The sequence below is a fragment of the Trypanosoma brucei genome, chromosome 3 (genome assembly GCF_000002445.2).
Source record: "Trypanosoma brucei brucei TREU927 chromosome 3, complete sequence".
NCBI classification, from domain to species: Eukaryota; Euglenozoa; class Kinetoplastea; order Trypanosomatida; family Trypanosomatidae; genus Trypanosoma; species Trypanosoma brucei.
The window spans coordinates 1,303,358-1,325,930 of NC_007276.1; the positions used below are offsets into that span (position 1 = coordinate 1,303,358).

The following is a 22,573-nucleotide window of genomic DNA, read 5'->3' on the forward strand; positions in this document are numbered from 1 at the left end:
TTTTGAGCAACGACTCCTCTCTTTCTTTTGGCTCCTACTAATCTGCGCTCATCATGACCTCTTCCCCAGGGGATAAAAAGCGTGTAACTGGAAGCTTATCACCAACACACTGGTCATCTCGCAGCGTGTCAAGCACCTGCTTCCAATGTGTGGACTGCTCAAGAAGGCCGTCATTTCCAATCATCACCATTGCGAAACGGGCTCTGCTGCAGCACACGATCATGCGGTTGCGCATTTTTAAGAACTCCGTCAACCGTTCTGTACGCACCAAAGAAAGTATCACAACATCGTTCTCATCACCCTGAAAAAGATCCACCGTGCTCACGCAGACATCACTGAAGGCGTGCAGTCGGAGGGTCGTACGTAGCAACCTCAATTGTGCTAAATAAGGCGTAATGACCGTAATGGATTTCTGGTGTACCCCCTCGGTGGTGAGGTGAGCGACAAGTTTCAGAACCATTTCAGCCTCCAACAAATTCACCTTGCTTCGGCTTCCTGGGGCCTCCGACTCCGGCTGACTGTGACGCCAGAAAAATACACGGCGTGCCAGACCGGGGACAGCGTCAGTATGCAATACACCTTTAGTACAAACAAACGGCCGTTTGTAGAGGTCTTTGTTATCCAACAGCATATTAGGACCGTAAAACGGCCGGACCAAGCGGGAGATGAGAGGATGCATGCGGCGTTGCTCTCTCAAACAGATCGGCCGCATACGCGAAGAAAGGCGCTCAAAGAGCGACATATTTAATCGATTAAATTTTTCGTATAAAAACGTCTCTACCTTTGGTCGAAGCTGGAAGTGGTCACCGATGAGCACCACCTGTTGGAGGGAGTCTGTCATGCACGCAAGTAACTGTGACTCAAGCACTTCTGCTGCTTCTTCAACTATCAAAATAGTCGGCCGGAGGGATCGGAGAAGGTTTTGATTGCTGGCGCAACCAGTTGTTGTGAGGCCAACTACATCCGCCCCCTGTAGAAGCTCAAGCTTCAGCTCACTCACAACGTGATCACGTATTGTCACGACGTTACTAATTGCATCCATAATTAATAGACAGTCCCTTGCCTTAACGGAAATACACTTCCGAATGAGGTAGGCATAGTACTCATGGCGTAGAACAGGATCAAGACTCCACAGTGACAGCAACTCCTCTGGGACACCTTCAGGACAGGTGGGAGGATTTTTCGCAAGCTCCATGGCCTCAGATGAAAGATATGTCGTATGTAGCGAGTCGTTGAACTTTCGGTTCTCCTCCTGGCGTCGCATTTCCTGAAACACACTTAGCTGTGCTGCACCGTCTTCCTCACCCTCCTTTTCGTCTTCAGGTTTACCCTCGGTCCTCTCACGTGGCGACCGCTGTGCTTCCTCCAAAGCTGATTCCACGCGAGTTTTGAGAAGCTGCAAGTACAGCGTTCTATTTGCTGTTCTTTCCGACTTCCCCACATATTGCTTTCCTTGCAACCATTCATCGCGATCCTCGTATTTAATGTGTTTCCGCTGTTCCTCCGTCAGCCAGCGCTCGAAAAGTGACTTGGGCACACGACCCGATTCCAAATAGTGAATCTCCTTGATTAGGCGCTCTAGTCTTTGATTCATTAGATATATGCGCTCCTTAAGGCTATTAAGCATTGCCTTGTCCGTTTTGGTTCGCAATAATGCGTTAAGGTTGTAAGCATCGAGTGCCGCCTCCTTGGATTGGCCACCAATGCGAACAACGCGCTTTCCACAGGGGAAGAGATCGGCCTTGGTGGCACCCATTTCGTTGACCAAATGCTGTGCAATACGAGGCCGCTCGTCATCCCATAGCCCACTCTGGAGTAGATCTATGAGAAACTCATCAAGTGCATGATTTTTATACGTGATGACAACAACAGGACCGACTATGCTTGGAAGCATGTGCTGTGGCGAAGTGGAGTGTAGCTGTTCCACGTCGATAGTACTAAGTATATCACCCGATGAAACAAGCTGTTTGTACCGGACATACACCTCAACCAGTCGGCAACCAATGAACGACTTGCCTGTTCCGGGTGGGCCTTGCACAAGAAGAATATCGGAGCTGGGGAACAGGCGAAGGGCTTCCTCCTGTCCCTTGTCCAACGTAAAGCGGTCGCAGACATCTGCAATCAAACTCTGGAACGCAAACTCACAGTGGGGTGGGATGTACGCGACGAGCTCGCCAGGTTTTTTTGCTTTACAAGTTATTCCATTCGCGGAGGCATGGGCGGCCGCCTCGGGACTCACCAGAGAGGACAGCATAGGCAGTGGCATGGCAAGTGGCCCAACAAACGCATGAAGAGCCTTCATGATGCTTTTATAACCCATCATGAACACCTCTGTTACCAACATTAATGAACAGTCCATCTTGTTCAGGGATTCGTTACGATGCAGTTTTTCAGCGAGAAGTTCAAAACTTGCACTGCTGTCACAAGGTGAGACGACGACCATGTTTCCGCTCAGTAGTGGTTTGTTGAGGGAGGTCACGGAACACCAAAAGATCTCGTCGTCTTCCATGACGGTACGGTTGAGCCCAGTTGTGATGCAAAGAGTGGTACCCACCGGAATGTTCACCGGCGCTTGGGCTTTAGGGCTCTTCGGCTGCACCTGGAGAATGTAACTGGTACAACAGGCAATGTCCCTGTCTTTGGTGACGACGCGGCCCATAAACCTTACACTGTGGTACAAACGTGCGTGTTGGACATCGGATACCGTTTCCTCTGTAGGTTTGTAATCAGGGAAATTGAAGCATGCTGCAGGAAGAATTCTGCTCACTGCTTCGAAAGTATCCGCTTGCAGCATTCTGCAGTGATCCGTGATGAACGACTCTGTGGTGTCGTAAACCTTGCTACCGTTCACGGGAAGATTGCATGGAGAGAACGGAGACAACTCGTGCGGTGGGGGAATGGAGAAGTCAGACGCTGATGGAATGAGGATGTCTGTGCTTCTGCTACCTTCCATGTTCTGCATGCGCCCTAACGTGGCATCCACCTTTCTTTTTCTTACTGCCAAAACTGAGCCCGGTAACTCTCCAGCAGATCCTCTTGTAGCCTTCACACCCTCGTTCAGCAATGAAATGAGAGTGGTTTGCACCGATGCAACCCCGTCTCCCGCTACCGGTGCATGCTGCCGCAAAAGCACAATAAGATTCGCCACCTCAAGCCAACGTTCAACTGCTGTCGCCATGTCACCCTCATTCAAAATTTCCCGACCAATCTCAAGTGCACTTTGCACCATTGATGGGAAGAACGCCGGAATAGTTCCATCCTTCGATTCACGTTGCAATAACACGAGAAACGACTGCAGAAGTGGAATGTGGATAGGTTCACGGTTCCCAACAAAAGTGGTCAACTCCACAAGGGTGTGCACACCATCAACGAATGCGGCGGGTGGCATATCTCTCAACAGACGCAGCATATCTGGCCATTCAAACGTATGAGTCATAACGGCCTTAATCACTGTAATTGGCTGCGTTGCGTTTTTGCATCGCCTAATAAACTTGTAAACATCCTCCGACGTTACATGTGGCGTCTCCAGCCGGATGTCTACGGCTATTGGGTAGTCCCTGCTAACGTCAATTTTAAGTGTAACAGCATCCCCAACAGCAACTTCCCTCACACCGTAATCGACGCGGTCTACAAAGAATTTAACTTCACCCATGTCGGGCACCCGAACGAAGCCAATGTTATGCTCTGTGTCCACACGTCCAATGGTACCGCGCCGTCGTTCCTCCACGAATGGTTCCAGATCCCTTCGCTCATTATTATTTTGCACCCACACGTGTGGTCCACCAACCTTCACATCACGCGTGCCCCCTCGCCCATCCCTCACTTGAGCGCCACCTTTTTTGATTGCGAGCAGAGTAACGGGATCATTTTCCCACTGCCTTTCTTGCATCAGTCGGTAGCGCTCAATCTCCGCACGGTGAGCCGCAAACTTTTCCAAAACACCTCCCCCTTTTGGTACCTTAGCTTCCGTGCATTGCCGTTTGGTGTGGCCCTCTTTCCTGCACTCCCTACACCACCGTTTCTCCCGAAGCGTCAGCAGGCCATTCTGCAACCAAAACTGTAGTGCCTCCTTCTGCTCATCTGTTCGCGCCGGATTCGTAAATATTGCCTTCCAGTGCTCTTTGTCTTCCAAGTGCGTGGTGGCGTACTGAGCCAATAGTGGATGGAAATCCACAATTCTCAGGAATGTCCAGTGGTTGCACAGAACATCATCCGGATCCTTCCAATCGATGCTCGCACTCTTTTCGTCATTCCACTGCCGCTCCACCTCCATGTCGCGCATAAGGACTGTCACTCCGCTAGCTCTGCGTATGTGTGCGTGTGTGCGTTTACACTCTAGGGAACTCTTATTATTTGATTTAGTCCGCACAGCCACAGCCAACTCCACAGAAGACCTGCAATCGTGGAGTGAGCGAGATGGTGGGGCAGGGGAAATGCGATAGATGTGTGCGCTGTGCCAGCGCCTACAGCCACTTTTGCGAAAAAAAAAGAAGAAAACATTCACCAGAAGCAACAACAGAACAACGATAAGAGATGAAGGTAATGGCTAGAAGAACAGTAGTAAATAATGTAAAACAGAAAATCCCCCATCAGCTTGGGCACATCAGGCTGGAGATTTGTCAGTTGCCTCTCGAACACGGTTCTTGTTGGTATTGCCGCAATACTTCCCCAGCTTTCCCCCCTCGGATTCACAACATTTGAATTAATACGTTAATAATTCCCCATACTTCTGTTGAAGTGTGTGTGTGTGTGTGTGTGTGTGTGTGGTTTATGTGTAGAAACTTCGTCTTAACTAGTCAAGTACGTCCAAGAAGCAAAAACTAAGCACGAATAGTGGTGCAGAATGCCCGGCAAGCATTGCTAATTTTAAAGAAAAATCATGCCCACCACCTTATACGCGCATGCCACTGTGAATCACTTGCATGGCAGATTACATTCATGATGGAAAAGAAAAAAGAAAAAAGAAAAAAGAAAAAAAAAAGAAAAACGCTAACGCCAACGCCAACGCCATAAAATAAACGGAGTAAGAAGGTTTATCAAGTCACATAGCCCGTTACTACCGCAAGTGGTTGTAAGACAGGAGAAGGTGGGGGAGGGAGGAACAAATCATCCCAAAACACTCATTTGGGGCCCCAAGTGACACATCTCAATATATTTCACTTGCCTGCAACATTCCCCAAGCTCGCATTACATCATCCCACTTGAATCCATCGGATCCATTAACTTTCCTTGTCCTTTTTTTTTTTCTGCACCATCTCTGAGCTCTGCATTACGTTTCTCAAGAAGCTGCTTAGAAAGGTCTTCCAACTCCCGATCCATCTCGTCCCAACCGTCAACGATACGCCGCACATTTTCTAGTTTGGGTATCTTTGTCAGAGGGTTGTTGCAGAGGTCTATGGTCTTGGCACGTGCCTTACTCTCTCCTGCGCACCAGGTCTCACACCAGAGCCATTCCTCCGGCAGTGAAAATATGGGCATCTCATCCTGCATGAAGTTTGGTAAATCCTGATCCAGATTGGCGAGGCTTCCGGGATCTTCGCTAAGCCTGGCGTACGTTGCGCGGTACTTGTCGCCGCCTAGCGCAGCCCGCAGTCGCTGCACGTTGACTAAATAAAGTGCACTGATATGATATGGTTTTCCTCGTAAGTGACTCAACCAAAACCCTTGGTCCCAGAACCGAAAGTTTGTTGTGGCATCGTTAGGGTACTCTCTGCAGAAGGGCGTGTAGGCCATTGCGGCAGCGCCAATATTCATATTGTACAGTTCATGCAAGTCCGCTTGCACGATCTGATCCGCATCAACAAATATGACGCGGTCTACGTTAAGTGGGAAAAGAACGTCAAGGAAGAGAATCTTGTAGGCCCAAATGGTGCGTTGCTTCTCCGTTTGCTTGTTTAGCCACCACGGCCAGCGGTAAGTAACGAATCCTACATCGAAACCGTAGTGCTCTGCCAACAGGGGCACGAGCTCCTTGAACTGCGGTGATAAGAAGTTCTCTATGAGCCAGAACTTAATCCGCGTTGTGTTAGCTCCGTGTACATCTGAGGAGGTGCGCATTACGGTGTGCATCATGATGCGGAGGAACCTCTCATACAAATGTCCAGAGGCAACTGTAAAAATATTAAGCGTTGGAAATTTGGGACGCTCACTCCGCGGCCCCTTTGGTGGCCACTCGGCATTACTCGCCTCGACAGCCGCGGCGGCGATGCTTTCGATGCTGGCTTCCTCAAAACCTGCCGTCCTCGATATACCGAGTCGAATGAAGGATCCCGTAAAGGAAGAAACAACAACAGGAATGCTTTGTCCAGCGGTGTAGTTGAAGTGACGCCCTACAGAACCGACTGCTACGTCAAGCACTGGGTCGTCGTTGTGATGAGAAATATAAAACGCTCGCGCGATGGCCCCCGGTTGCACGCCCAAGTACCAGAGACCTGGTGTGCTCTGAAGTTGGAAGTAGCCTTTGATCGTCATGACGATCGTGTCGCGCGTCGTATTGGTATAACTGCCGCTTGTATGGTTATACAGTGATGAGCGAATTTGCAACGGAAGTCCGCTGGAGGGACCTCCTGTGCTGTCGTCTTCGGCACTCCCGGAAATGAGGATGGAGTTAATACGGTACGTTGCATAGAGATACTTCGATGAAGGTGGGAGCCTCGACAGAATAATATTATCGAGATCATATTCTGCCTCCATGGGGAAAACTGTCCAATACTCTGCCTCTTCTATGCCTAGCGTCAACAGATGTTTATCCGGCAGATGACTGAACACGGCCTTAGGAGCTACCACACGTCCCTCAGCATCGAAACGCAGTTGTAGTTCGCCAACAAACTTGTAGTAATTACGTATCGTGTTCCCAACCGTTAACGAAGGGTTCAAATACACTGTGCAGACGGCTCCAATGGACAACTGAGAGATATAGTTGCATAAGGAGACAAGCTGCTGCGACGCGCGGGCCACGGGGTCTACCACAACCGTAAGCCGATGCCTTGGCACCCTCTTTTCGGTCGCGCCCACAACAAATGAGAGTGGGCCTGGGCTCACGGGAAGCCGAGTTTTTTGCTCCTCACGACGGTCATTGTTGGCCGCATCACGTCTCAACGCCGCTACAACAGCGGCAATTCTGGAGGCATAAAAATTTTGGTCACTACCGGGTATTTCCAGACCAGGGTCCATACCGACAAAAGTGGCTTCCTCAAGCACATTCCATACTTTCTTTGGGGTATGGCCACCTTCCAGGGTTGCTACTTCGAAGTCCTCTTCAGTAAAGTTGTCATACACAAAAAGGCGACCGTTTACGTAATAATGAACACTCCCCGGGGCTATTTCGTGCACCGCCGAAACACTACCAGTCATCTCCCTGCAGAACTCAGATGCGAGTAAAAACAACTGATTAAGCTTCCCTGCTTGGTCCCTGGTGCTGCCTTCAGCAGATGCTCTGAAAAGTGCTTGTAGTTGGTCGGAGAACTTAACACCTTTCAACACGTGCTCGTACTTTTTCGGATCGTCCAGTTGCCATCCTGGGTGGCTGTGCTCAAAGGTTGAGAGAAGAAACTCTTGCAACAAGTTTAAACACTCCGACTTGTCCGCCACCCCACAGTGCTGCAACAGCAGGTGCAAATCGTCGACAACGGTGCGGGAGTTTGTTTTCAGTGAAGTACCGCACACAGCAAACGTCAGTCGTGTTCGGCCACACGTCTCGTCAGCACCTTTGCAAAGAAGAAGGGACCGTACGGCATTGAGGGTTGCCTGTAAACTTTGTGCAGTTACGGGCACGTGTAGGGTTAACACACCACTGACCAATGATACTTCGTTCATGCCACTTGTTGACGGGTATATAAACGGGTACTTGTGGAGGAAGCTCAACACCGAGTTGTGGCTCCAGTCGGCAAACGTTTTGTTCTCAAAAAGAGCCGCAACATAGCGAGTCCTCGCACCGCTCAACTCCAGAACGGATTCATAGAGGTTATCATCGTCGTCGCTTAAGGCGCCCATCTCCACCAGTTTCTGTAAATGTGCAAACTCCTCCCAAATACCGTGTTGAAGAACGATCGAAATATCGGTATGGACTCGGCCATTGAGAAGCACTACTGGAAACTTACTAAACCCCAACGTACGCACCATCTTTTGCGTTTTCTCATAGTGAGTAATGAACGCAGGGTCAAGCACCACGTCGTCGACTGCACGCTTCCTTGCTTGCATCAGGACGGACTGCGTGATCATCTTTACGCTCAGTTCTGTGATGGTTTGCTTTGCCATCATCTCCCTGGTCATGGCCATAAGAAAATCGGAAACCGCAGCAGGGTCCGCCTCTCCTTGCATTAGCTCCCAAACCGTGGCCGCGACCAGTAGTGTAGCTTTCGATGAATCTGAGACGGCAACCTTGTCGAATTTCTTACCCACCAAGGTCACCTCCGGACTCCAATGTTTGTCAACGAATACAACGCCAAAGCGTATGGGCTGCTGAGCTCTCCGCGCCACCTCAAAGATGGTACCCATTCCTTCATACGTAGTAGGGTCCGCAATACATACAACATGGAGAACATTCCGCCTTGGCAGCGTCGGAGCTGCCGCACCATTCCTTAGCATCGAACGGAGCGTCGTGGGAAGACGGTACAAGTAGGCATTATTTTCTACGTCGTTGAACCAAGTTACGGCGTCTTGTGGTAGCCACACACGGGCGGTAGTATCTCCACTACCACCACTCAGCGATTCCCCTTGAAATTGGATGCGGGCCAACCCATTTACTACATCCGTCACGTCTGTATTACCGTTCCGAGTGGCGTCGTTGGAAGAATGAAGTTCGGAACGACTAACCAAGATCGTGCTGAGGGTATCAAGTAACCTCTCATACTCTTCTATTTTTTCCATCATGTAAAAGAGGTTAATGTTTTCGGTGGTCACCGCGCATCCGTTAAGGAAAACATGCGAGGAGCTGTGATACATGCTCCTTCCAATGGCATCCAATTCTCGAACAAATTTTGGGTCCTTTCTGGCAGCTGCAACAAAACTCATCCGAGAAAGAAGCGACGCATAATTAGGAAAATTCGTCAATACGTCCAAGAGCGCATGGAGCGGTTCTCTGCTCGGATCCATAACATATTGCGCAGCAGCAATACCGATATGAGCCTTTTCCCACGAATGAAGGTCTACCTTAACTCCTTGCTCGATATTCTTACCTACAGCATCCTCAAAGTGACTCAGTTGCAAACTTTGGTCGGGATATCGCTTCTGTAACAAAGATATGTTAAATCCACCTAGAAGATGTTCTTCTCCACTCCCCATGGCACCTAAAACATCCCTTCGTCCCAGTTTGTGCTGCAAGTTCGCGGTAGATTCCCCAGCTATTCGATCATCCACCGCTCTGTACTCAGTGCTCTTTATGTCAACGGAGACACCGTACCCCTGAACTGCCAGCATGTCGTTCCACTGATTTCCTGAGACGGGCAAGTGCCGAAACACCAACTTGGTTGTTTGCTTGTGACGTTTCACAGCCTGAAGGAGTCGCATGGTTTGCCCTTCCCCAACGATACCATACATGATGACAAGGTTGGGACCGTTTAAATGTGGATGAACGTGATCCAGATTGGCAATCACACCCATTGCGTTATCCGCGTTTAGTTCAGTCTCGCGGTCAGCATTACATCCAGTGGCATCGCTGCCACTAGGTCCCTTCAATTCGAGCTCCTTCGCAAGTTTATGCTCGTCGCAAAACGCCTTGTTTCCAATCAGCGCAAAAGGCCTTCCCTCAGCAGCACATCCACCCGTGCGATTTATTGCCCTCCCCGCCAGCTGCCGATGCGCCTCCACCGTGGGGGAATGCATCCTGACAGCTAGTTTGGTTGTTAAGAAGGCCACGTGGTGTGGCGGGTGTTTGTTGCTCTGCATTATATCCATCAGCACGTCGTACTGTTCCTTCTGAGTCATGGTACGGGCGCCACCACTCCTATTCGTTGCTTCTGCTCGGAGCCAAACATCTTCCAAGCATTTGTAAAACCCGGAGGGCGCATCATCATGTGTTTGAGTCCCTACCGGCACGGTAAGTGAAGCTACCGCCTCACATCCCTCCTGAAGTAACGGAGTTTCGGTCCATGGTGCCACCACCTTCACATATACGCCTTTGCCTTCCACTGTTAACACGTGACAATGTATGGATGCAACAAAAATGAAGACAATCAATTGCCTAATTTCATTGCTCCTGAGCGTGCAGCAGCTCATTGGTTCTTTGTGTAACTTACTTAGTTCAATTCCTTTTTATTTATTTTCCTTCTGCAGAAATGGGATTAATGGCGCCCGGCAGTGATACAGAAGAGAAGCCATACGTCAGCGCATCGTCACTCATGTGTGTACAACCCGTGTGGTACATTTATTTTGTATTTATTGGGATGGAATAGGGGGAGCAAAGCAGAATATACAACAAGCCAGTGTTCTAACGTGCGCAGTTGTGGTAAAAATAAAAGGAAAAGCAAAGAAAAAAAAACCAACTACAACACATACCCACAAATATACACACATGTAGAAGTACTTATTTGATGGTCGCGAGTGAAAGACAACCCACGCAATCGGACATGAAAGGTGTCGTCACCATCCACAAGAAAAGTAGTAAAGAGCAGGGAGAGAAACAACGAAAAGAAAAAAAAAAGAGAAAGAGAGAGATAAATAGATAGGTAGATAGAGAGCTTTGTACAACACGACGGGAGAAAAGAAAGAAAAAAGAAAGGTTGAAGGAATGGCTTATTCCGTGCTTATGTAGAGAGGAACACACTACGTTACGACATTTGAAGCAACTGTTGCAGAAGTAATGGAGGGAAAGGATGAATGGGATGAAGAAAAACAAAAACAAACAAGTGAAAGGAGTGGAAAAAGAAAGGGGAGATGCGTGGATGTGTGAGAGGGAAAATGTAAAATCAATAACAAAAAAAAACTTTTACGCACATTGAGAAGAGGAGGAGGAGAAGAGAGAGAGAGAGGGGGGATCCTCCAAATTCAAAAAGAAAAAAACAATGACGTAAAATTTTATTTTGTATTTTCTTTTTATTTTTTCCCTCTCACTGTCAAAAAATTTTTTTTTAGCTACAGAAGACGGAAGCAAAAAAAGAAAAAAAAAGAGAAAAAAGACCGATTCCTTCACTTTACCGCATTTCCTTTTTTTCTTACCCACTTCTGCCTTGGTGCTGCAATAGAGAAGATGGTTAGCATAACACATTAACCAGCAGGCCAACCGGAAGAGTAAAAAAACAAAACAAAACAAATCAAAAGAAAAGACAAAAAAGCGAGGGAAAAGGAAATCCACAACCGATCACCCACATGTCGTTTTATTTCATGTCATATAACATTTTAAAAGATAATAATAATAATAATATTTTTAATACCTATACCCATGCCTCGTTTCGTCTCGGCATTTAAGTTACGTCTTAAGTCATTTTTTCTTTTTTTTTTTTGGTCCTTTCTTTTTTCTTTTCTTTTAGTAGTGTATGTAAGCAATCCACTCTGCTTCCCCCGCTGATAATGATATCGTAATGCAAGTGAAAAAAGGATTGGGATTGACATAAGAGATACAGCGGTGGCTGAACGAACCCAAGTAATGAGAGGGTGACGACTGTGGAAACACACAGGTCCATAAAAAGGAATTCTCTACCCTCTTTTTGGTTCGCTTGTTTCAGCCACATTCTTCTTCCTTTCCCCTTTGCCCTCTCCGAAAAAGTAAAAAAAAAAATGAAAAAAAATTTCTGTTGTCCAGGCCAGCGTCACCACAAGTACTCAGCCTCTCACTTCTCCACACGATCGGTATCTTCTTTGTTACCACTCGTCTTTACTAACTTGAAAATGATTATTCCTCCTGACTTCTTTTTTATCATATTTATTGCCTCCTTCCCCTCAATAATTTTTTTTTTTGCCCCCACCTTCCCCCTCGTGTTTCTTCACACACCGCTACGACAAGCCATGAAACGCGTGGCACCGTATGTGAGACCCGCAGCTGATAAATTCCATACGGTCGCTCCCACCGCCTTCCACACGTTGGCATAACTCCCAAAGAAGACCTCCGACTGCCCGACGCTTACAACAAAAATCCCCGCCGCTAAAGTGCACAGGGCAACGAGTTCACTGCGCGCTGAACTAAGTTCAGAACCCATAAAAGGCAAAAGTGGAAGAACCCACCCCAACGTATATCCAATAGAGGAGGGAATAGCAGCATCCACTACCGCTTCCCACCCCGCTGGTGGCTCGAGGCGGGAATACCCAAGTTCTTCAACCATCATTAGATTTGCAAAGGCTTCTCGATGCTTCGCGAAAATGCGCGTGATCATATGCGCTTCCTCCTCCAGGAGCCCTTGCGCTCTGTAAATTGCAACCATCTCTTGTATTTCTCCAGCGATATGGTTGTCAATTTCCCAAAGTTCACGCTGAAGTTCCACTTCGTACACCGCTCTTTCAAATAGCAGGGAGCGGCATACCGTAAAGGCGATACCCACGCCGCCCGAAAAGGCATGTGCAATTAGCAGCGGAGCGAAACGCTTATCCTGTGAAGTGGATCCCAAACTTGAGCGGTACATGCCAGCCAAAGCACCGATGGCACCGGCCGCGCACGTGAATCCCGTAAGACAGCCACAAACAAGCGACCGATTCCTAAGGGCACTGTTCTTTCGTATATCAACGTTAAAATGTTCCATTCTATTATCGTGGGCATCTCGGGAACGTTTGGGGTCACCAAAGGAACATCGCGCCTCGTCTTTTTCCGTGAGGCGAAAGCTGTCCATCTCAAGACACCTGCTATAAACCAAAGCAACGGAGAGATAAAATGCCTAATGTTTTTGAATGCTTTCCGAAGCAAACAGAAGGCCAAGTTTCAACTCTTGAAATATGCTCCGTGTCCGTTCGAGTTCCAACTGGAGGATGGATGCAGCCGGTAAAACAATATATATATATATATATATATGTATGTGTATAACTTAATTAGAAACTAAATAGAACAGAAACAATCCAACAACCCACACAAATTCCGATAATCTAGGTCATGTGTGCAGGTTAGAGGGGCCAATAAAAAAGGAACAAGAAGAAAATTAATGATTTAAAGGGGAGTGCACAAACGTCCAACCATAAATAGAACAATGAGGGATACAATGAGAATACACATGCCGATGCATGCATAGTTAATGTCGTGCGCGGAAGATTACTGAACATAAACACATATTTATATATCAGTGCAGTTGGTTCTTTTGCACCACCATTATGCGCAGCAGGAGCGTGTTAGAACGATTAAGTCCGTTGGAGCGAAGACACCACCCTCCACAGGCAACACCAACGACAACTGCGCATAGTGACGGTGAATGGGGAAAGAGAAGTGTTATAAACATCTGAAACAAGTAAACATTCAGAAAGGTGAGGCGGCTGCCTTCCTGCATTCTCACTTCTCTACCACCAAAAGCGTGTGATCAACTAAAAAATTAAATAAATAAAAGACGTCCGTGAGGGTGTTGACATGTGTGCAGATAAGTTGGTGTATCTGAGCGCCGCAACTTTAACGCCTAAACGAGTCCGTAATTCACCTTCCCTTCCCTCACCCATCATCACACCATGTATAGGGAGTATTCTTCTTTTTGGCCCGCCATACGCACCTACAGAAAAGCTAAAAGTGCCAACCGCTGATGTTGCCCCACACCCTTTGAATTTTTGATTAAAACAAACTTATTTATTGGTCACGATAAGTACGTGTGTCTTTAAATGTTCATCGAAGCCACGGGATTTAACTGACTACACCTCATCCACACAACAAATACATACACGCACATATATGTATACGCATATTATTAAGTGAATGGGTAAGTTCGATTCATTGTAGTGTTGACACATTCACCCTCCAAACGCACTACCAATTTCTTGTGCTTATATCTTTCCTCGAAGGGCATTAGGTATCATTTGCTTTGTGGACTCCACAACCGTGTGATACAAGGTTACCATGTCCAACGTTGATGAAAACATGTCTGCGAAGCCAAAGAAGAACATGGAAGGAATGACACCGCGGGCGTACTCCAATGCAAAGCATGGACCAGGCATTTTATACTGCTTTGCCGTGTGCTTTGGAAGGTAATGCTGGTCGCCAGGTTTGTATACTTCCGGCACTGTGGAATTCGGTAGCGCCGCCCATTGTTCCCCATGAATAATAGTGAAGAAGTCTTCTGCCAAGTGGTAACGACCGGTGTGGCCTTCCGTCCCCACAGCAGTGCCAAATATAATGATGTACTCGGAAAAGGACGCGTGAAGAAGCTTCATGGAACCCATTGCCCCGCCTGCATTGTTCCACATCCATCGACTACTATTTGTTGTGTGTGCGGGGTACGTTGCAAGAACTCCTTCGATCACCTCGGCAATGACCGCGTCGGCGGAGGGATTATCCCCATATTTACTTCGAGCGTTTGAAATGCTCTGTTTGACGATGGTCTGAAGTTCCTTGGGATCAAACACCCAATTCTCTGGGCGGTTTACCAGGTGGACAAAACCCGCTAGGGTGACCGTGAGCAGGAAAACAAAAAGTGTTTTGCAGAGACCCATTGTTGTCCCGCTGACCGCTTTAAGTCAATTTTCTCTTATGAGCCTACCAATTTGGGGTTCCTAATGGAATAAAAAAGTTTCCGCTCTTCCTGTCACTTCCCTTTTCGACTATATATATATATATATAGGCTTATACACTATTTAAAATGAAGTAGGAACACACATGCCGAGGTGTCATACAGAGTTATGCATCAACCCCCGACAACGGAAAAGAGTCGAAACAACGTCGGTTCGACAAGGCAAAAAAAAAAAAAAACGCTCTGGAGTGTCGAGCGGACACCAAGCGGATAAAGAAGCAAAACATTACTCTCTCCACTTCCCATTGTTATTACATCCAGGCTCTCGCATCGATACAGTGGCAGCTACCCAGATGCAACGTTACGCAGCGTAGTGGCCAAAGTTAGGAGGAAGACAATGTTGGAAACAAGGCGTCTTTCACAGAATTAAGAGAAAGAGAAAAAAAAAGCAAGAAATACTACGGTTGTGTAAAGGCTATCTTGCGCAGCAAGGATACGTAGCGTACAGGTGTGTGGAAAGCCAAAAAAAAAAGCAAGAAACAGTTATACATATATATATATATATATATATAATATGTATGTATATACGTGCTTTCCCCCTCTCTAGTTGTTTGACTTCCATAACCGTATGCATCCATCGCTACCACCCGATATCAAAGTTCCATCCGCGGCGCCGAAGACGGCCGACACACCGCCTCGGTGGGCTGCATCCTCCATTCTCCGCGTTTTTGCCTCAAGATCCCACAAAATGAGCGAGGCATCCATGCTTCCAGAGAACAGACGGGTGTTACTGTTGTAAGCAAAGGACAGCGAAGTCACCCGGAGTGTATGGAAAACCAAGTCTTTGTGAAGTACGCTACCATCTGCCCACGACCACACAAATATATTCCTGTTTGCGTCACCTGAGGCAACCACTTGACCATCGTGAGAGAAGGCGAGGCACGCCACTGCACCCGTGTGGTGACCCGCGAACTGCACTTTCGCCTCCGGTGGAGCGCTCTCAGTTATTTGATAACCTTTTACCAGTTTTTCTCCACCCACAATAATCATTTGACCTCGGGCAGCGGCGCTGCAGCCGTCAAACCTATCGAGCTTTTCTTCAGCAATCTTAGAGCCTGCAGAGTTAATAACGATGAAGCTGTTCCGTAACAGCAGTACTGCAGTGCCATCCTCGGTTACAGTTAACGCCGTAACAGCAGTGACATCTTGCGAAACAACGGCCGGGGTACTGTCATTGGGGTCATAGCGGAGTAACTCACTCCCAGCTACAATGTACAACTTACCACCGCTAAATGCCGCTGCGGTAATGAGATCGGCTGACAGGGGCACCTCACTTGCCTCACCGGCTGCGGCTGCCGCCGTGTCACGCCAAATAAGTGCGCGGTCAACACTGACTGATACCATCAGCTCATCCGATTCCTTGTGTAGCAGGAAAATCCGTCCTTGATGCCCCAAGAAAGTTCGTGTCATTTCACCCTTCTCATTTATTAATGTGAGCTTACCACCGAATGAAACCGAAACCACACCCCGCGCTGTATATGCAACCCCCTGCTGCATATCTAGAACCCGATTCCCAGTAGAGCATGTTGCGATGTTCGACGCTGAGGTTACATCGAAAACCTTCACGGTCTTATCAGCGCTAGCTGTCGCAATTAGTTTACCGTCTGGGCTCCATGCAAGGGAGAAGATGCTACCCTTGTGGTCTACGCTAATGCTTCCCTTCTTATCGCCCGTCCTTCCATCAAGTAGAATGATATTACCTGTGCGGGCAACCGTTGCGATAGTTTCCATATCCGGACTGTAACGCACACACATAACCTTCTCGTTGTGTTCTTTTACGTTGCAGGTGAACTTAAAGGGAACACCCTCATAGAAACCCACCATATTATCCGCACTTCCGGTTACCGCGCGAAATGGTCGATCCCCCCGCACATCACACGAAAGGATACTCTGTGTGTGGCCATTAATGCTTCCGATTGTATTTCCTGACACGGTTACCGCGGCCGCGAAGTTGTTCCGTCCGTCACCCACCACCACAAGCCGTTCCTCATCTCGTGTCCACGCCACGTCCCGGACTGGTCCTTCCAGTAGCTGCCCGTTGTATTTCTCTTGTGTGCCGTTACGCCGCTCCCACAAGCGCACATTTCCCTTTTGATCTCCGGATGCCACGAATTTGCTGGAAGGACTTATGCGCACTGCAGTTACTGGCGACGTGTGGTGCCAACAACAGAGGATGGAATCCGCCCCTGTGGTTGAGATGTCACGCACCACCACATTGTTACCACTACCGTATGCCACAAGCGTGTCATGAGCCGAAATTGACGTCGGTGTTGCTCGTGTTGTGGAGGGCGCACTAGGAATAATACCCTCAAGTTGCAGTTGATGAACTGACATGAACAAAGGGTGCAACCCCTAAAGGTTTTTTTGTCTTCCCTTTAGTTGTTTCGGTTTGAGGTATCGTGCTTTCTCTCTAACGTTGTTATCCCTCCAGTTCCCTTCCAAATTCTTGTTTATTGTTTACAAATGGTACCCCCTTTCCGCTTTTCTTTTTTTTTTTAAACAAAAAATATGACTTCACTCCCCGTGTCCACGGCAGAAAACATGGAGGACAGATGATCGACACATCGATACTGCACGTACGCGTGTGAGTGTGAGTTCACATGCAAATGCAAGTGTAAGAGAAAGTACTGGGGGCGCCTCATTGGAATATATAACTGCGCTTTTCCTTTTTTTTTTTTGCAAACTATGAGTAGGAAAGTATTTTTTTATATTTGTCGCGAAAGCCCGCCAATAACATTTATTCTTTCCGTTTTCCCTCTCTTACGGTATCCCACCAGGATGTCCTTAAGGGGACATTTCGCCAAACAGTTCGGTAGTTGGTGCCGAGTAAAGAAAAAAAGGAAAGAGTTAGGGGTGATGCCAAAGCCGCGGGGATGAAAAAAGGCAGCAAAAATTAAAAAAAAACATCAAAATGTTCTAAACAAAACTGCCTGCAATGGAATAAAAAGAAAAGAAAGATGGAAAACTGTAAAGTAAAACGCAACGCAACTTCTGCTTAAAAGTTTTGAACCAATTCAACAATGTTTCCGGTTCCTTCCCTTAGTGGTTGAGGGAGAACAGGGAACAAAAATACAAAAATAACGAGGAAATAAAGAGACTGCACGAAAAATATATGGCAGAGTTAGTGTGTTCTTTTTCTTTTTGTGTTTTCCATGGGGCATCCCGAAAGTAGACGCGATAAAAAGAGGAATCGGAGTGCGAAGTAGCAATAGCGGAGGCTCGCTTCATAGGTGCCAGTAGTTCTCCTTGGTGAATATAAGTTAAATGAAAGCAATGTTATAAAATTAACCCCTCTTCCCTTCTTGGGCCCTTTCCACCAAACCTCTCTCTTGCCTGTTTGGTAATACGCATATATACATACTTATGTATACATTTAATAATATATATATATATATATATTCACGTTTTCATACCTCTGTGCAGAGATTTGGACATGTGTTCATGCCAATCTGTTTCTTTACATGAAGACGTGGGGGGGGGGGGAGGGGAGGAAAAGCATTCCCGGGCTCATGGTTAACCATCTCCCTTTTCCCCCCTATTCATTGCGATTGTCTTCCCTCTGTTAATTAACACGTAGGTGCTGCTCCCCCTTCCCTCCATAGCTAGCTAGCGTCAAAAACTCAATACAACCGTAGTGGTATACCATCAAACTTCAAGCTTTTTCATTACATTTAGAGATCCGTCGTCGCCCGCTCCGATAAGTTTTGCAGAAGCTACGAATCTTTTGTGTCTTTCTCAGCTTCTTCTGTGGTCCCTTCCGCGTCAATGCTGTTGGCATGCGGTACGTGTGAGGGGATGAATGTGAAAAATGGGTGCTGCAGCGCCTCCTCTGCTGTAAGCCGATGTTGCGGTTCGTAGGCCAGGAGACGGACAAGGAGATCTACGCCATTCTCACCAATGATATCCAACGCCTTATGCCTAATGAAGTACCTGGTTAAGTTTATCCTTGCCAAGTCGCTTGTATTGCCACATTGTACCCGACTATATTTCTTTTGCAGATCCTCAAGAAAACTACTCAGCGCAGGCGCGTGCTTTCCATAGTGTGCGTATAGATTCATGCTGGGAAAGGTAGAAGATGTGGGTGGGCCTAAGCGGCTAAATATGCACATCAGCTGTTCCACCTCACTACGCCCACGAAAGAGCGTGCTGCCGCTTGCAGCTTCAGCAACGATGCAAGCCACACTCCACATATCCGCAGTGAAGCGGTAATTTATGTTTCCCAGAATAACATCGGGGCTGCGATACCATAACGTAATAGCTTCATGTTGGTATTTTTTAACGGGAATTCCATCCATACGGCTAAGACCAAAGTCTGTTACCTTTAGGATGTACGATGGTGTTGGGGTTTCCTCTTTCCCATCGCTACTAGGCCCCTCATTACCTTGTTGTCTCGACCCTTTTCGTACACTCTTTAGTAGAATATTCTGCGGTTTCAGATCCCTATGAGAAATTTCTTTTCGGTGAAGATAGCACACACCCCGCAGTAAATCCCTCATCATTTGGCGATATATTTTTGGATCAGTGAAGTGGCGACCCGGTTGGCGCTTCAAATATGACGCTAAATCTCCCCCATCACAGAATTCGGTGATTATATATACACAATTCCTATCGACAACAACATCGTACAACTTGACGAGGTTACTTCCACCGACCAGAGCGACCTCATCATCACCAGGTGGATCCTCGAGTGACCGACTAATCTCTTTGAGAACCATCACCTCCCGGAGCGCAGATGCGGGCAACCCTTCCTTGTCATCACCACAACGTGTCCGCTTTAAAGCAACCACATCTCCACCACCGTCTTCCTCTTCCTTCTCATGCCGCGTTGAATCGTTCCCGTTGGGCTTTACTTCTCGATCCTTATTTGCTTGTGTGCTACGTGTTGCTTTAAACACGTCACCGTACATCCCACTACCAAGAAAGTCTGTTCCCGTATGGAACGTGTAGTCGTGAACTCTTCTGAGTTTGCCACCAGCTACCGAACGATCAGCGTCTGTCATTTTATGTATCAAGTGAAGCCACGAAACAAAGTGGGAATACCTGTGGTAAAAAACTGCAGTGAAGTGAAATGTTTAATAGATATATATTGTGCGTGTACGGAAGGAAGTGCCCGTTGTTGAAACCTGCTTGCACTACCTTTATATAGAGAAGATATGCATACGCATAAGAAGAGCAATAACACGAAGCCGTCTACCAATGCACAGATGTGAAGAAAAGAGGAAGAGCTGCAGAAGAGGGGGAAATGGATAAAGGCGATGGTCGGAGTAATGAGAACCACCGTCGTAGCCGTCCTGGTCCACCGTGGAAGGCGGTTGAGCCAACAGCAGGAATGCCATCCTTTGTTAACACTATTTTAGCGCCAATAACCACGCAAGGGGCGATATAAAAGCAAGGTAGTGGAAATGACTACTAAAGCACGACGAGAATAAATCGAAAAAAAATATTCCCGTACGGCTTCAAAAATAAAAAAAGATGCTACCACGACTCTTCAACACAGAAACCTTGCGTAAAACCCTTCCACTTCTCTCATACTCTTCATAAGCAGTTCAACTCTTTTGCACATTTCTTCAGTGTTTATCTCATTTTATTTATTTTTCCACAAATTCTTCTCCTTCCCTCACTTTTCCCCCTTTTTCTTCGGTTTATTTCCCACACACACACAGACTTCTACTTTTTGTTTACTCGCGGGTGTATTCTCCTCCCCTCCATTGCATTCCTTCACGGGCGCAAAATGCGCTGCATCATTAAACCACAACGACCAAGATGTGCAACGGATGGGGAAGCTAAGTGCAAGCGCAAGTAAACAAACGTATGCGGACTGACGAAGAGGATAGCAGGCAAGGAAGGCAAGTCCAAAACAAAAGAATTGCAATAGCAAAACAAACGTACAAAATGAAGCAGTTGCATATACATATATATATATATATATATACGTATATGAGTGTATACATAACCTTGTATATACGTACGCGTCTCCTCTTTGAAACCTTTCAACTACCTATCCTCGTTGGAAGCAGTGCTTTTCATACACTCAAAGTCAAACGGCTTCCCATGGATGCGTTTGAAGAGGTCGAGAATGTTACCGGCGGCGCTCTCAAAGTGTGTTGCAGGATCAAAACTGTTGCTGATGAAACACTTGCTCGCCGTACCGTCATCGAGGGGTTCATAGAGGTCTGACACTGAAACAAATGTCTCGATGGTGCTACCAATGACCTTTAAGCCAGGTTGAATGTCCATCATGGGGTCCGCCACATTCTCCACAGTTGTGCCGATGATGGCTATATAGTAACCTGGGGGGCACACCTTGTTGTTAGCACCAAGTTGCAGTATGTACACGTCATTCTTGCGCTTCAGCTCCTTTTGTGGAATGATAATTTGGCACGAAGCGCACTCTGGTTTCAGGTTTGGGATCGGGTGATTCATAATGGCTATGCACCGAACTACTTTGCCCGACACCTTCACTCGATCAGGGAAGTAGGAGGGATCACCAACCACAAGCTTGGCGAATGCCTTTTTCCCCTCGCTTTCAATGGACTCAAAGACGCCCGCCTCGTTAAAGTTCACCTTTGTGACGGGTGTTTGAAGCATGTAGGTCCCACCGTAAACAGCGCAAAGACGAGAGAATGCCTGAGGCAACTCACCGTTCCCATACAGGGGGTAAACATATGGCGACTGGTTATACATGTTGAAGGACTCTTCGTACAGCTTGCAGCGCATGACAGTTTCGATTGCTGGACGCTGAAGGTAGTCATCGTTCGTGTGCAGGGCAACGGCGTGGCCAACGAAGTCAATAGTATCGTTTCCAATACCGAATTCTTTGTATAGATCCGCCATGGTCATTGTGCGAAGGTTATGTCCCTTGTGTGTTTTTGGAACATTCGGGTCGTAGGCACCAATAAACTCAAACAACTTCGCCCCTCTCCGCTTTTCGAAGAACCCCATCAAAGGAGAGACTAGCGCCTCCGCCTCCGTTGCCGGAACCTTTGATATCTTCCCGTTTTTCATAACGAAGGAGTTGTCAATGAGCATAAACTCCATATTATACCTCTCAATTACGGTAGCCCGGAGGATCTTCACGAGTTCGCCAGCGCACATGAGCACCTTTGGAATGAGGTCCACACTGTACAGGTGACTGCGGCCTAATGCCTCAGGGGGCGTGCCCTTGCCAAACTTTTTATACAACTGCTCAAGGTTGAGGCTAGCAGCCTCGCCACCATAGTATGAGTTACGGTCGACGTGCAGCACCTTGTAGCCATTTACCGACAAGAGGCCGCTGAGAACACACTCCGTCAACCCTGTGCCGCACACAATTGCATCGTACGTTTCCTCCATATTTTTTTTCTCTGGATTCGCAGATTTCCCTCTTCACAACGCCAATACTAACAGAAATAATAATCACTGTGATTCCCCTTTCAACCCCGACACTCGCCTATTCTTTTTCTTTCTTTCTCTTCTTGGTGATGTAAACACAAGTTAGATGTGTTAAACTGCTTGTTTTGTTCATAAATTATAAAGATGAGTGAGGGAGGCATTTAGGTACCGAAAGGAAGACAGAGGGCCAACGGCATTCAGCCCATTATTTGGGGAAGATGGGTTCAAGTTATCAGAAGCCTGTGAAGATTAGTGAGCTGGTGCATGGCGACTTTTATCAGCCGCATGATGCAACACAACAGAAAACAAAAATACACGGTAACTGAAGAACAACCACATCCTCAACAGCCCAACTTGGATACAGGCACACAACTTTGTCATGCACACCAACCGCATGCACCCACCAATGAAATAAAGCAAACTGCGAAGTCGCTTGGAATGGATCCATCCGCTTGTATCAAATTCTCTGTAGTGCCACCAGCGCGCTCCGTGAGGGATCCACCGCAGCGACGACCTCAGCAAGTTAAAAAAAAAAAAGAGGATAATTCAGGAGGATACACGAGGAGGGGGGGGGCGGC

General features: G+C 47.3%; 7 protein-coding genes across 7 annotated transcripts, besides 12 other annotated features; all 7 read right to left on the reverse strand.

Moving 5' to 3' along the window:
- Positions 1–22,573: part of a sequence feature (sequence corresponds to BAC RPCI93-48K5) that runs on past both edges of the window.
- Positions 38–4,282, reverse strand: Tb927.3.4620 (hypothetical protein, conserved; the record flags this gene model as incomplete). Its single annotated transcript, XM_838961.1, has 1 exon — positions 38–4,282. The coding sequence occupies one exon, from the start codon at positions 4,280–4,282 to the stop codon at positions 38–40; it is 4,245 nt and encodes a 1,414-aa protein (XP_844054.1).
- Positions 4,738–4,766: a microsatellite.
- Positions 4,946–4,987: a microsatellite.
- On the reverse strand, positions 5,188–10,215 carry Tb927.3.4630 (UDP-glucose:glycoprotein glucosyltransferase, putative; the record flags this gene model as incomplete). The annotated part of the gene is made up of 1 exon (XM_838962.1): positions 5,188–10,215. The coding sequence occupies one exon, from the start codon at positions 10,213–10,215 to the stop codon at positions 5,188–5,190; it is 5,028 nt and encodes a 1,675-aa protein (XP_844055.1).
- Positions 10,590–10,727: a sequence feature (GA-rich).
- Positions 11,232–11,260: a microsatellite.
- Positions 11,332–11,368: a sequence feature (AT_rich).
- Positions 11,420–11,463: a sequence feature (T-rich).
- Tb927.3.4640 (hypothetical protein, conserved) lies at positions 11,919–12,755 on the reverse strand (the record flags this gene model as incomplete). The annotated part of the gene is made up of 1 exon (XM_838963.1): positions 11,919–12,755. The coding sequence occupies one exon, from the start codon at positions 12,753–12,755 to the stop codon at positions 11,919–11,921; it is 837 nt and encodes a 278-aa protein (XP_844056.1).
- Positions 12,913–12,945: a microsatellite.
- Positions 13,436–13,456: a sequence feature (AT_rich).
- Positions 13,882–14,547, reverse strand: Tb927.3.4650 (C-8 sterol isomerase, putative; the record flags this gene model as incomplete). The annotated part of the gene is made up of 1 exon (XM_838964.1): positions 13,882–14,547. One exon carries the CDS (start codon positions 14,545–14,547, stop codon positions 13,882–13,884), a length of 666 nt encoding a protein of 221 aa, XP_844057.1.
- Positions 15,109–15,151: a microsatellite.
- Positions 15,168–16,958, reverse strand: Tb927.3.4660 (hypothetical protein, conserved; the record flags this gene model as incomplete). The annotated part of the gene is made up of 1 exon (XM_838965.1): positions 15,168–16,958. The coding sequence occupies one exon, from the start codon at positions 16,956–16,958 to the stop codon at positions 15,168–15,170; it is 1,791 nt and encodes a 596-aa protein (XP_844058.1).
- Positions 17,974–18,023: a microsatellite.
- On the reverse strand, positions 18,338–19,624 carry Tb927.3.4670 (cell division control protein, putative; the record flags this gene model as incomplete). The annotated part of the gene is made up of 1 exon (XM_838966.1): positions 18,338–19,624. The coding sequence occupies one exon, from the start codon at positions 19,622–19,624 to the stop codon at positions 18,338–18,340; it is 1,287 nt and encodes a 428-aa protein (XP_844059.1).
- Positions 20,530–20,563: a microsatellite.
- On the reverse strand, positions 20,619–21,956 carry Tb927.3.4680 (RAB GDP dissociation inhibitor alpha, putative; the record flags this gene model as incomplete). The annotated part of the gene is made up of 1 exon (XM_838967.1): positions 20,619–21,956. The coding sequence occupies one exon, from the start codon at positions 21,954–21,956 to the stop codon at positions 20,619–20,621; it is 1,338 nt and encodes a 445-aa protein (XP_844060.1).